General features: G+C 34.4%; 1 protein-coding gene across 5 annotated transcripts in view; it reads right to left on the bottom strand.

Annotated features, from left to right (window-relative positions):
* CNKSR2 (connector enhancer of kinase suppressor of Ras 2) overlaps positions 1 to 13,808 on the bottom strand; it is a 248,341-nt gene that overhangs the window by 207,412 nt on the left and 27,121 nt on the right. For all 5 annotated transcript variants that reach the window (XM_084791117.1, XM_084791119.1, XM_084791116.1 and 2 more), the window contains exon 2: positions 85 to 248. In XM_084791117.1, coding sequence (XP_084647243.1) covers positions 85 to 248 — 164 coding nt within the window. The remainder of the gene's footprint in view (positions 1 to 84; positions 249 to 13,808) is intronic.

The following is a 13,808-nucleotide window of genomic DNA, read 5'->3' on the forward strand; positions in this document are numbered from 1 at the left end:
GAGAGAGAGAAAGTAAAAGACAAATAAGTGGATGGTGGAGGAGAGACATTATAGGTTTCCCTTACAAACAATTTCAGTCCTTACCAGTGCACACAGAAGATCAACTGCTTCCAAGATCAGCTCCTGATGGCCAATACGGCTGACTCCCAGATCTTCTAGCTCCTGATGTGTAATGCGTAGCAGCTGGTCTCCACTGATCTTTTCCCTCTCAAAGTTCTTAATATACTGCTGCAAACAGTCATCAAGACCTACAAAATAAAATTAGAAAGGAGAGAATAGAAAAGACAAGTTAATATAAACCAATCAGTAGACATACAGAAAGCAAGCAATAACTCCTACCATGACAAAAAGTAAATCCATTTTGACTTTGGACTCCTCAAATCATTCGTTTCTTCTCAAGTTATATGTGGGCTGTAACAAAAATAAATAATTATACTTTTCCTATTTTATTCAAACTTTCCCTATAATTATTGAAAATCTTTATCTCTCTTATAAGGTCCGCTTTCTGACAAATATTCAGAATAATGAAGTAAACAGGTTCCCCTACATATCCATCTTATCTTTTCTTTCTCTTAACACCATTTCAGAGGGAGAAGTCGAATTCTTTCTACATAGGACTAATTTTCCCCTTATTCCCCTCCCCTATGACTATTCCTGAGGGGGATTACCTCCCCCTGTCTATGCTCATAGGGTATCAAGTCCCTTCTTGGTAACCTGTTGTCCTTCCTCTGAGTGCTACCAGGTCTCCCCCTCCAGGGGACATGGTCAAAGGTGAGGCACCAGAGTATGTGAGAAAGTCATATCCCACTCTCCACTCTACTGTGGAGAATGTTCTGTCCATTGGCTAGATCTGGGTAGGGGTTTAAGGTTTACCGCCTGTATTGTCCTTGGCTGGTGCCTTAGTTTGAGCGGGACCCCTGTGCCCAAATCTGCCTATCATAATGTTCTACTTGTAGGCTTCTAAGACCCTCTGGATCCTTCTACTTTGCCATTCTCCCATGATTCTCTCATCTAGAGTCTCAATAGAATGTCCTCCCCTCTGTCCCAGTTTCCTGGTAAGTGAAGGCTTTCATGGGACATGCCCCTTGGGCTAGTATGCAGCTATAAGTGAGTATATACCATTTAAGTCTTTTTGCTTCTGGGTTAACTCATTCATTATGATCACATTTGGGCCATCTATAACTATAGGAAAGCCACTACACTACACTACACTACACTAAATAACTGTAGTGTAATACACTGGCAAAACCAACTAGTGAGGGAAAGAGCTTTCCAGGTTATAGTCCATTACTGTGGGAAAGCTACAAAGAAGCTCAGGACAGCTGGTCACATTGTACCCATAGTCAAAAAGCTAAGATTTCAATGGTTCCCCAGAATTGGTCTTCCCTGGAGAATATACTCTTTCTTAGCAACCTGAAATTCCTTATTAATATTTTGTAATACTATTTATTTGAAATTCATCTGAACAGCATTTTTATGCTTTATAAATCTTGGAATATCTTTACACTCAAAAGTGCTTAGATATTAAATAAAATATATATTTAAAATGAGAAGTATAACTAAGCCTTATCAAAATAAGTCAATTTTTTTTGAAACATAAAGAAACAGGAGACATCTTATTAACATTTCCTATAAGATGTGTTGAAGTTTGAATATCATTGTCATTGACAGTTTCTTTTTATTTAGTAAAAAAAAATAAAATTTTATTTTTGTTGAAGACATTGTATTAGTTTTATCATTAATGTAATCAAATACCTAACCAAAATAGCTTAAAGTGAGAAGAGACTAATTATAGCTTACAGTTTAAGAGGTTTCTGTCTGGGGATGGGGAGATGGTTCAGTGTTAAGATAATCTTCTGTTTTTGCAGAGGACTCCATTTCTATTCCCCAAACCCACACGGAGTCTCACGACTGTAATTCCAATTTCATGACATATGATATCTTCTTCTGACCTCTATGGGCAACAGGCATACATGTGCTACACATACAGACAGACAGACAAAACACCTACCTACAGAAAATTTCAAAAAAAAATTTTTTTTAAGAGGTTTCAATCTATGGTCCCTGGCTCTGCTGATTCTAGGTCATGTTAAGGTAGAACAGGATATCATCAGGAATTTGTGACAGAGACTGCTTCCTTATGATAAAAGGATGCAGGAGGAAAGACCAAGACAGGACTGAATGAGATCTAGCCACCAAAATGCACACTAACACTGACCTGTTTCCTCTAGCACAGCCCAACCTTTACATTTTCCGAAGCAGAATTCCAAAGACTCTTCCAAAATAGTGCCACAAGGTGAAGGACAAACTATCAATACCTGAATCTTTTAGAGTGGAAACTTAATATCCAAATATAGCATATATAAATATAACATTAGTGATAAGACATAAAATAAGATCTTTAACTTTAACATATTATCAACTTTGTACCTAGAAGATAGGCCTCCAAATACACCTGTGATGGACTATCTTTATTAAAGTTTGAAGCCACAGCCTTTGCTACACAAATATTTTCCTATGACAAATGAATGCCAATATTATTGATATTCAATAATCTCATGAGGGCAAGCAACAAAAATATTCAATAATCTCATGAAGCCAAGCAACAAAAAGAAAAGAACTTGTGGTTCTTAAAAACAATAAGCTGCTATTGTTTATGCCAAAGCTCCAAAACTAGGGGTCTTTCAATATTTTCTATAATTCTTCTCTGCTCAGTTAAGTTCTCCTTCATTAAGTTAGCATCCTATTATAATCAACATCCACTGGAGAATCCAATTGGAAAGATGTCATTAGAAATGATTGTTTTCTTCAGATATTGGGGAGCTCTGCAGAAGAGAAGGAGGAAAGATTGTAGGAGTCAGAAGAGATGGAGGGCATCAAGAAACATGGTGCGACTAAGAGAACATGAATCAACTTAGCAGGGCTCACGTGGGCTCACAGAGACTGAAACGACAAGCATGGGGCCTGCATGGGTCTGCACTGGCTCCCCTGTGTGTACTGTTATGGCTGGTAGTTTGGTGTTCTTGTAGGATTCTTAACAATGGGAGAGGGTATATCTCTGACTCTTTTGCCTACTCTTGGGCTTTTGCCTTGTCTTATTGTATCTTGTTTTAACATGTTTGGTTGTTGTCTCTTGGAGGTATGTGCTTTTCTGAAGAGGGAGTGGATCTGGGAACAGAGAAGAGGTGGAGAGGAGTTGGGAGGAGTGGAGGCAAAGGAAACTGTGATCAGGAGATATTGTATTATATTTTCAATTAAGGAAAAAAGAAAAAGAGAAAAAGAAATTATTGCTTTCCTTCCATTCCCTCTGGACTCCAAGTTCTTTCCAATGCATCAAAATAATAATTTCCTGTTAACAGGAAAGGAAGAAACAGTCGTAAAAAGATACATATATATAAATACAGGTGTAATAGCAGGCAGTTCCTTGGTTACACTGTGCTGTTGCAGCAACTTAACTGCTCACTGCTTTCTACAGATGCAACATTGGCTCTCTAGTCACAAATTAACCTCTGTAAAATGTTTCTTAAACTATAATTGCTTGCTGCTAAGAATTTAAGAATTAACTTTTATATGGCACTTTCAAACTCTTAAGTCATATTTTAATGTGGTATTCCTATTGATGGCAAATGAACAGTTAATGGAGCTTAGCACTATGTTTCTTAATTAACTCCTACTAAAAAGCCTACTTCATAAATAGTAGTTTATAAAAGAAAGATACATGGACATGATGCTTCCTCAGGTTTTAGAACTTAAAAGTGATGGTTTAAAATATTACTGAGGTTACTTATATCTAAGTCTTACTAAAAAAGGCAATTCAATTGTCTATAAAACTTTAAAAAATAAGCAGTCATTCATTCTAGAGAAAGGAGACTATAAAAGAAGAGAAAGAAAAGAATGTGAGGAGGTTGAGGGCATGGGCGAAGATCCAACACATGTAATGATTTTATATTTTATAAAACATTACTTGAGAAACTTCTGAGCTTGGCTCAGCAACAATGTATTCATTCACCTTCCTATGAGATTTTGGTCCCTGCTTGAAAGCAGCTGTACAAACAATCTTTTGTGAGTTTTTATTTCAATCAAATCCCAAATTCTTCCATTGGTGAATTTTAATGAAAAGATCCTGAGTGATGTAAGATTTGCATACATACAAATATAATACCATAATCTTCTACATAAGCGTTTACTCAAAATAGTTATAAATGAACCTATGAAAACAACAAAGAATTTACCAAGATATATCTTGAGTAGCTACAAGCAGGTCTTTTAAAAAATTGGCTTGCAGATATCATAAAAATAACAAGTAAAAGCAAAACTTGATATGCACAAAAAGCGATTATGTTGAAAACTATAAAAAATAGTGGTAAATATTCTTAATTTAATATACATTATATTAATATTGGCTTTTAAAATTTTATATTTGAATTGAATGCTCCTTTGCTAAAGGTGTTCAATAGCTATAATTTTATTTTGTGTGTGTGTGTGTGTGTGTGTGTGTGTGTGTGTGTGTGTGTGTGTGTGTGTGGTGCTGGGAATGGAAACTAGGGCTTTCCTCATGCTAAATTATGAGCTCTATTTCTGAACTACTTCTTCCCATTCATAATGTCAACTTTAAGTAGCAGGCTAATGAACTCAAGTTTTTTTTTTATCAGAACCAGAAAACATTTCTAAGGAACTTAGAATGTATCCTTTTCATTTCAAGAATGAAAATAATAAATATACTAAACTATGTAACAATGGAAAATGTCGTATTATTTTTATTGTCATCAGCCACCCTGGAAACCTGTTCCCAATGGTTATAGCATCACAGATTAAAAGAGGAATATGATTCATTCAATAATGATTAAAGCAATTTTAAGTTCCTGTTAACATTTTTGATTTGTGAATAATGCATTCTAATCCTGACTTCCCAGTGGTAAAAACTGTAAATCATTTAAGGTGCAACCTTGCTTTTTAATTCAAAATTGAGTCATGTCCTCCTAGAAAATGATGTATGTGTGTACATGTAGATTTCAACATGTCTCATGACCACTCTAAGTCTCAAAAGGAGAAAAAACCAAACTTATTTCTGCCTGAATTAAAGATGGTTCCAGTGTTATTGGTCACCTAATGAGAATCCCGTAAGAAAGGAAGGAAAGACTAGAGGAAGGAAGAGAGGAAAGACAAAGAAGGAGGGATGAAAGGAAGAAAAGTCAGTTTAAGGAAAATTTAAGAAAAGGGAACAGAATCATTGATTTTGAGAAACTGGCCTTATCTCAAAAAAAGTATGGCCAGATTGTATCTATGTTAATAACTTTGATGTCATTTCTCTAGCCTGTTTTAAAAATTGTCTTTTAAATTTTTCCTGTGTGTGTGTGTGTGTGTGTGTGTGTGTGTGTGTGTGTGTACATGTTATGTGATTCAGTGACAATTTTAACATTCTTTGTATATTCAGAAAACCTCAAAAAGATTACAAACTTGTATTTTGGATCACGCCTTCTTAAACTATAGAGGGATATGACACTGATTCGTCTATTTGCATCCCTTCTTTTCTTGACACAAAACAACACCAGGGAATACTGAAACGTTTTCTCAAAAAAACAAACAAACAAACAAACAAACAAACAAAATAAATAAAAAACAAGCTCAATGGTATTTTTGTACAATTTTTGTCTCATATAGCTTTGGACATTTTTTACTTTCTTTTTTTTATAATTTATTCATATTACATCCCAATTGTTGCCCCTTACTTGTATCCTCTCGTTTCTACCCTCTCTTATTTTCACTATTTGTTTTTAAATTTTGAGATTATAATATAATTACATTTCTTCCTTCACTTTCCTCCCTCCAAACCCTTCCATATATGCCACTCAGCTCTCCTTAAAATTCATGGTCTCTCTTTTTTCCCCACTAATTCCTATTGCCTAAATTTATATATTTTTATAGTCTTTATATTACATATAAATACAAGTTAAGTCAATTTAATGATATTTGTACCAGTAGGGCTTTTTTTTTTTTTTTTTGCAAAGGAGGGACAAAACAAACCGTCCTACCAAGCTATGATGCCTATGAATTGCAAAGATGTCCAAGATGACACAATAACCATAAGGGTGATGTAGTAGCACACATACCTTGGCTGTAACCAACAGCTTTCTAACTAGACTTAAGACCACTCAACAAGTGAAAAACCATGCCTAGCACTGCAAACCCAATAAACTACTCAGTGCTAGTGAATTCATTATTGGAAGACAATCCATAACCATTAATCTACTGAGCAACACGATCCCTAACAGCAATTTATAAACATTTGTCCTTACACCTACAGATAAGTGTAGTCTTACCCTCATTAAAGAAAATTATCTTTGCAACAGATAGAGACCACTACAGAAAACTACAACCAATCAAATGCAGAGTTAAAACACACTCACACCCTAGGCTCAGAGAAAAATATGAAAGAAGAGGCAGAAAGATTATAAGAGCCAGAGGATCAGGAAGTAAGACTGTTTTTCTTAGGAACATCAGAAGCAATACCCGCAAAGTCTCACCAACATGAATGCATGAGCATGAGTTGAACAAAGATAATACCAAAGGACATGCCATACTGGATAGGGAAAAGTCCACCAGATTGTGACCCTACACAAAGAACGACAGGCAACTGAGAAAAGCTGAGAGCAGAGAAGTATTCCAATTTGTTGTTCAGTGCTAAATGGTCAGCCTGGAAAACATACAGCTGTTTGGTTATGTTTTATTGGTCTTTTGCTTGTGTATTTTGGTCTTAGATTTGTGTTGTGGGGCAATATGTCAGTTTCTGTGGGTTGTTTGGTTTTTTTAATGTGAGAGAAAAAAAAGGCATGGAGGTAAAGAAGATATGGGAGGTGCAGAAGAGCTGGGAGGAGTTGGGAGAGGGGAAAGTATATTAAATGAAAATGTTTTTAATTAAAAAGTATAGCCTTTAGCTTCACTACTAGCTGTCTAGTGGTCCCTGTTCTCTCAAGTATGCTTTATGAATTTCAGGAAGAATACATCTAATCATTTTCAGGAAATTTATAAACAAAGGCAGAATATATTTAGATGTCCTAAAGGCTCTGTAATAAAAATGTTAATGATTGATAGGATTTCAAATTTTAATTAAAGTTCCTAAAGCTAAAGGTATATTTTAATAGAAAATCTAAAACAAATTACTCCATAAACTTACAAAATTCTAATAAATGTAAAAAAATAATCCTGTGCACAATTTTTCCTAAAAATTATGAAGAAAATATTTAAAACTCAGAAACTACCAATGATAACTTGAAATAAATTTTCTAAACTGTTTGGTTATATGTATATGGGATACTTTTTTAAAATTATGAAACAGTTACAAATGTAAGCATTGGTATATCAATTAACTAAGCTTTTACAAAGGAAGAAGCATAATTAGAACAATTCAGAACCACTGTGATCAACAATGAAACTCAAAAGGTGGTCTTACTAAAGGTCAAGAATATTTAGCATTAAACCATTGTTTATTTGGTCATAACAGATATAACAAGGAAATGAAATTAATAAGAGTTATGGATATTGTAAGAGTAAATCTAACAGCAATAATATTATTAGAAAGTTAACTGAAAATAGAATGAATATCAGGTTTCCTAAGAATAGTTCACAATAACTTCCTTATGGACAGCAAAGTCAAGTCAAAAATGGAATACAAATTCCATTCATAATGGAAATAAAAACAATAAACTATCTAAAAATAAACACAGTATTGGAGACTAGTTTAAATTTAAAAGTTATCAAATTTTATTGAAGGTGTTAAAAAATTCAAATAATTTAAGGATATGTTACAATTTAGATGAGAATACTCAAAAGTATTTAGCTATTTCCCCCCTAAATTAATATACAAATCCAATTCAATCTCACTTAAAACCTTTGTGGGTATTTAAAAACAATATCTGAGAAACTAAAACTAAAATTCATATGAAAGGAAAATGGCCAATAACTAATAAATATTTGATAAAGCAAAACCTGAAGGTGAAGGAAATGTCTTGCTCAGACTGTATATGTTCTATTAAACATCAATCATTTGAAATTGCACTGAAAGAGAAGATTGGTAAATAAGTTCTATTAGAACAATTGGCTATGCATTTAGGGAAAAGTAAAATTCTCTAATTTAAATTATTTTTAAGTTAAAAATATAAAATGGGATTTAAATAAATAAGTATACTGTATCAAAATGAAAGAAAAGATCTTTCCTATCCAAGATAAGCATTACTGAGCAGCCATAAAACAACATCAACAAAATGACATTTTTCTGATAAAAGACACTTTAGGGATTTTTTTTTTCTTTAGAATAGTACATATGATCTCTAGCCTCTAACAGAAATCTTGTTTTTCCCCTTTCTACTTAAGAAGTTATGCTTTTATAAGCTACTATTTCTTATGGAAGTTTTTTTCCTGTTGGCATAGTGTTCTAGTGGACTATGTACAGTTTATCCCTGTTCATTCAAATGTTGATTTCTCCACCACACTCTCTGGATCAATCAGGACATTGCACTGTGATGTTTATTTTAAGCATCTCCAGCTTCAAATTTGTATAAACATGCCACCATTTGTCTTCTGTGTTGTCAATAAAAACAAACTAACCAATGATGAGCAATAACAAAGAGTAGGGTGGGACATCCTGATCCATTGAGGGGAGAAGAATGAGACAGAAGGAGAGGATGGAGCCAGGAGACCTGGGAACATCAGCAGACATGAACCTGATTTAAAAGCAAGTATAATGTGTGAAATCAGAATGGGAGGAATGGACTTTAGGATGGAGTAATTACTGCCCAGCATTGTGCTATACAGGCTAATAAAATGGATACTGGTCTCTCTATGCAGTTATTTGGGTATAAAGCTGGTTACGGAGTAACTGCTGATTACACTAAAATAATAATTCAATATTAAATACTAATAATCATTCAACACTTACCTCATACATATCAATCTCCAAGTAGACTTTTAAAATTCAAAGCCAATTTTGTTAAAGATTAGTCATTTAGTATGAAGATTCTTTCCACTGAGCTATTGTTGCAATCTAGAATACTTTATGTACATGTTTTTGTATATTTATACTTGTAAAACTAGAAGGCACAGTAAAAGGAAGAGTCCACGTGGAGAATATTGTTACAGAATGCTATGTTCTGTAAATATTTAAAATAATTATTTAATCAACAACTTCACCACTGGAGAGCTATCTCAGCAGTTAAGAGCATCAACTACTCTTTCAGAGGACCCAGGCTCAGTTCCAGTACTACAGGTTGGTTCACAACTAGCTAAAACTATACTTATAGGGTACCTGATGTCATTTTCTAGCTTCTCCAGGCACCAAGAACACATGTAGTGAACAAGCAAACATGCAGGCAAAACACCCATAAGCAGAAAAAACTAAAATAATAAAAATAAGCAAATTTACTCTTTGTTCTGACAAGAAGAATGTGGCTTTAGGGAAATACAGCAAGTATAAGAGAAACAGAACCTTATACACTGTAATCAGCACAACAACCTATTTTTGGGCTGCACCTAATTGGACAAGACAGGAAGGAGACTACATACTCATTAAAGGAAAACCCCAAGACAATATTAGAATTCTAAACATTTATGTACTAAGCATAGGGGCATCCAAGTTCATAAAAGAAAACACTATTAAAATCACATATTGATCCTCATACAGTCATAATGAAAATGCCACATTTGCGGACAGGTCTTCAAAAAATACTAAACATAGAGAAATGGTGGAGTTAAATAATGTCATAAATCAAATGACCTATATCTACCAAATATTTCACTCAAACACAAAAGAATATACATTCATCTCAGAGGTTCATGGAACTGGAATGTTCTTCAAAATTGACCATATACTTGGGCACAATCTAAGTATCAACACCCTGCATCTATCTGACCATCATGGATTAAAGCTGAATATCAACAATAATAGAAGCAGCAGAATGTATACAAATTCATGGAAACTAAACAACTCACTACTGAATGAAAAAATATGAGCCAACACAGAAATACAGAAGATATTTTAAAACATTTTAAAATTTAAGAAAATGAAAACATAATATACTCAAACTTATAGGAAACAGTGAAGGCACATCTAAGAGAAAAATTCAAAGCATTAAGTGCCTATATAAAAAATTTGGAGAGATCTCATATTAGTACCTTAGCTACATAAGTGAAAGCTTTAGAACAATAAGAAGAAATAATACCCAAAAAGCATAGATGCCAAGAAATAATCACACTCATGGAAATGAATATATATACACACAAAATGACATGAAATGTATACAAAAGAAAGCAATATAAAGACTCAATTAAATGAAGAATTGGTTCTTTGAGAAAATCAACACAAGTTTCACAAACCCTTAGTCAAACTAATTAAAGGTAGAGAGAAAAGACTCAAAATAATAAAATTAGAGATGAAAGAAGATATCACAGGAAATGCAGAGACTCATAAGGATATACCTTCAAAAATGTGTACTCCACATAACTGGAAAAACTAAAAGAAATTGATGAATTTCTTGATACATAAAACCTACAAATAAATCAAAATGAAGTAAACAATTTAAGTAAATCCATACCCTCTAATGAAATAGAAGCAATAATTAAAAATCTTTCAATGAACAAAAGCACAGGACCAGATAAATTCAGCACAGAATTCTACCAGGCCTCCAGAGAACTGATGGTAATACTCCTCAAATTATCTCATAAAATAGAAACTTAAGGAACATTTACTAAGTCTTTTTATATAGCCACCACTACCCTGATACCAACCAACTACACAAAGGGCCAATAAAAAATAAATTATATACCAATACCTTTATAAACAAAGATTTATAAATTCTCAATGAAATACTTGCAAACTGAATCCAAGAACACATCAAAAAAAATATCCAGCATTGAGATGGTTCAACATACCCAAATCAATAAACATAATCCACCACATACAACAGACTAAAAGACACAATCAACATGATCATCTCATTAAATGCATAAAAGGCTTCTAAAAATACAACATGTCTTCATGATAAAAGTTCTGGAGAGACAATGGACACAGGGACATACTTCAATATATTAAAGGCAAGTTGCAGCAAGCCCACAGCTAACATTACTCTAAAGGGAAAGAAAATGAAAGCATTTCCACTAAAATCAGAAACAAGACAGGATATTCACTCTCTCCATACCTATTCAATATAGTATTTGAAGTATTAGCTAAATAAGACAACTAAAAGAGATCAAGGAGATACTAATAAGAAATGAAGTCAAAGTATCTTCATTTGCAGATGATTTAATTTTATATATAAAGACCCTAAAGACTCCACTAGGAAATTTCTATAGATGATCAACTTTTTTTTAATATTTATTTATTACATATACAGTGCTCTACCTGCAGGTACATCTGCAGGCTAGAGGAGGGCATCAGATCATATTATAGATGGCTGTGAGCCACCATGTGGTTGCTGGATATTGAACTCAGGACCTCTGGAAGAGCAGTCAGTGCTCTTAACCACTGAGCCATCTCTCCAGCCCCAAATGATCAACTCTTTTTGCAAAAGTAGGATACAAAATTAACACACAAAACTCAGTATCTTTCCTATATACAAATCACACACACAGACACACACACACAGACACATACACACACACACACACACACACACACACACACACACACACACACACACACACACACACATTGATAAAGAAGAAACCAGACAGTGTCTTTCACAATAGCCTCAAAGATATATTGGAATAACTCTAACCAAAAAAGTAAGATTTGTGTAATAAAAACTGTAGGACACTAACAAAAGAAATTAAAGAAGACAAGAGAAGAAGAAAAGATCTCCCATTCTAATGCACCAGTAGGATTAGTATTGTAAAAATGCCCAAAAGCAATCTGCAGATTCAATAATATATACAGGAAAATTGGAATAAAATTCTTCACAGAAATTGAAAAAACAATCTTTAATTTCATATGGAAACACAAAAAAGTAGGATAGCTAAACAATCCTGAACAATAAAGGACTCCTAACAATTATCACACTCCAGTCTTCAGGTCGTATTACAGAGGAATATTAATAAAATTCATGGTATTGGCATAAAAAGACACGTTTATCTATGGAATTGAATTTAAGATACAGACTGTTTTTACAAAGAAGCCAGAAGTACACACTGGAAAAGGACAGCATCTTCAACAAATGTGATGCTAGTCAAGTTGCATTAGTACATGTACAAGAATGCAATTAGAACCATATTTATCATTCTTCAAAAAATGCAAGTCCAAATGGATTAAGCATCTCAGCATAAGACATAATTCCCTTAATTGGTTAGAACAGAAAGTTGGGAATAGACTTGAACTCATTGGCACAGGAAAAGACTATTTTAACAGGACACCAATAGCACAGGCATTAAGACCAATATAATAAATGCCTCATGAAGCTAAAAAGCTCCTGTACAGAAAAAGATATCATTTATGAAAGGCTGCAGCCTACAAAAATTGGCATATTGAATGTTTTCTCTTAAAGGTGGATGCCAGCTTTGAAGTTTTCAATAAAGTTTGGGCTACAATCCAAGTAACCAGAGATCAGAAACCTAGTAGGGACTGGGGGGCAGGGGATGACAAACCCTCCCAAAGAAGAGGAATAGAATATAGTGTTATGGAGAGATAAGAAGGAAACTAGATTAGGAAAATTAAGCCCGGAGGGTGATGGCAGGGAAGGGTAAATGATGGAGCAAAGAAAGGAATAACTAACACTATGGGCCATTTGAGGGTTGTTTGGAAACCTACTACTATAGAAGCTTCCTAAAATAAATACATATAAGAAAGGAATCTCAATAGAATCATTGCCCCAACTAGACACCATATGCCACCACGTAAAACATTCAGTGGAGGAATGGGTTATATCTTCTTAAATCACTGTCCAAAGGAGCCCTGTGGACAGGCCAATTTCACCCCTAAAAAATCATAGGCTATTGCTTGTGCTTCACGAACTGATGGTAAGCCCCTGTTGCTGAAGATATTTATGTCATCTAACATAGAAATGTCAAGTTGATGCCTACTGACTAGTGCTTGTACTGCCGGGAGGTATTGTGCATGCTGCCAGAAGAGAAAAATATTCATAAGTAACACCCAGCTACAATCCCAGTGACCTACAATAGTGAACTGTCTACAAAAAACACTTGTACACAGAAAGTGACCAATCGCTTTTTGATTGCATTTAACGCCCACTACATGTGATGGAACCTATGATTGACACTGCTTTGGTAGACAAGTACCTGGGAATAGATACAACATGGGCCTGGGGGGGGGGAATCCTAATACTATTATTTTTCTGAAGAAATATGGCAATAAAATGACTCCAAGTGACAGACTGGTATAGTCATAAGTCGGTACCTCACTAGGACCTTAATGGGAAGTAACCCAGGATGAGAAAGAGGGTGTCTGCTGCTACATAGTGTCTCCTGGATATGACAGAGGAAATGTAACCATGACATCTGAATTTTATGGTAGTCCAAAGAAGACTGGCATAATAACAACATTGGAATTCTACTAGTTCTACCCTAGATGAAGAGCTTCAGGTGGTCTATGGCTGCTGAGAAAGAAAGAATTAGTTTCTTCCAGGGAGGTGCTCAGGTTATCCAGTTAGTCCTAAGTGGTCAGTCCCTGATACATTTACACACAAGCAATGGTAAACGGAAACAGTAAGTATACACAATTGTTATAAAACAATAATAATTAAGAATAAATTATGAATTTGGGAGGGAGGGGAAGGACATAGGAAAAGTTGAAGGGAGAGGGGGAT

Source organism: Acomys minous (genome assembly GCF_964271855.1).
Source record: "Acomys minous genome assembly, chromosome: 7".
Taxonomy (NCBI): domain Eukaryota; kingdom Metazoa; phylum Chordata; class Mammalia; order Rodentia; family Muridae; genus Acomys; species Acomys minous.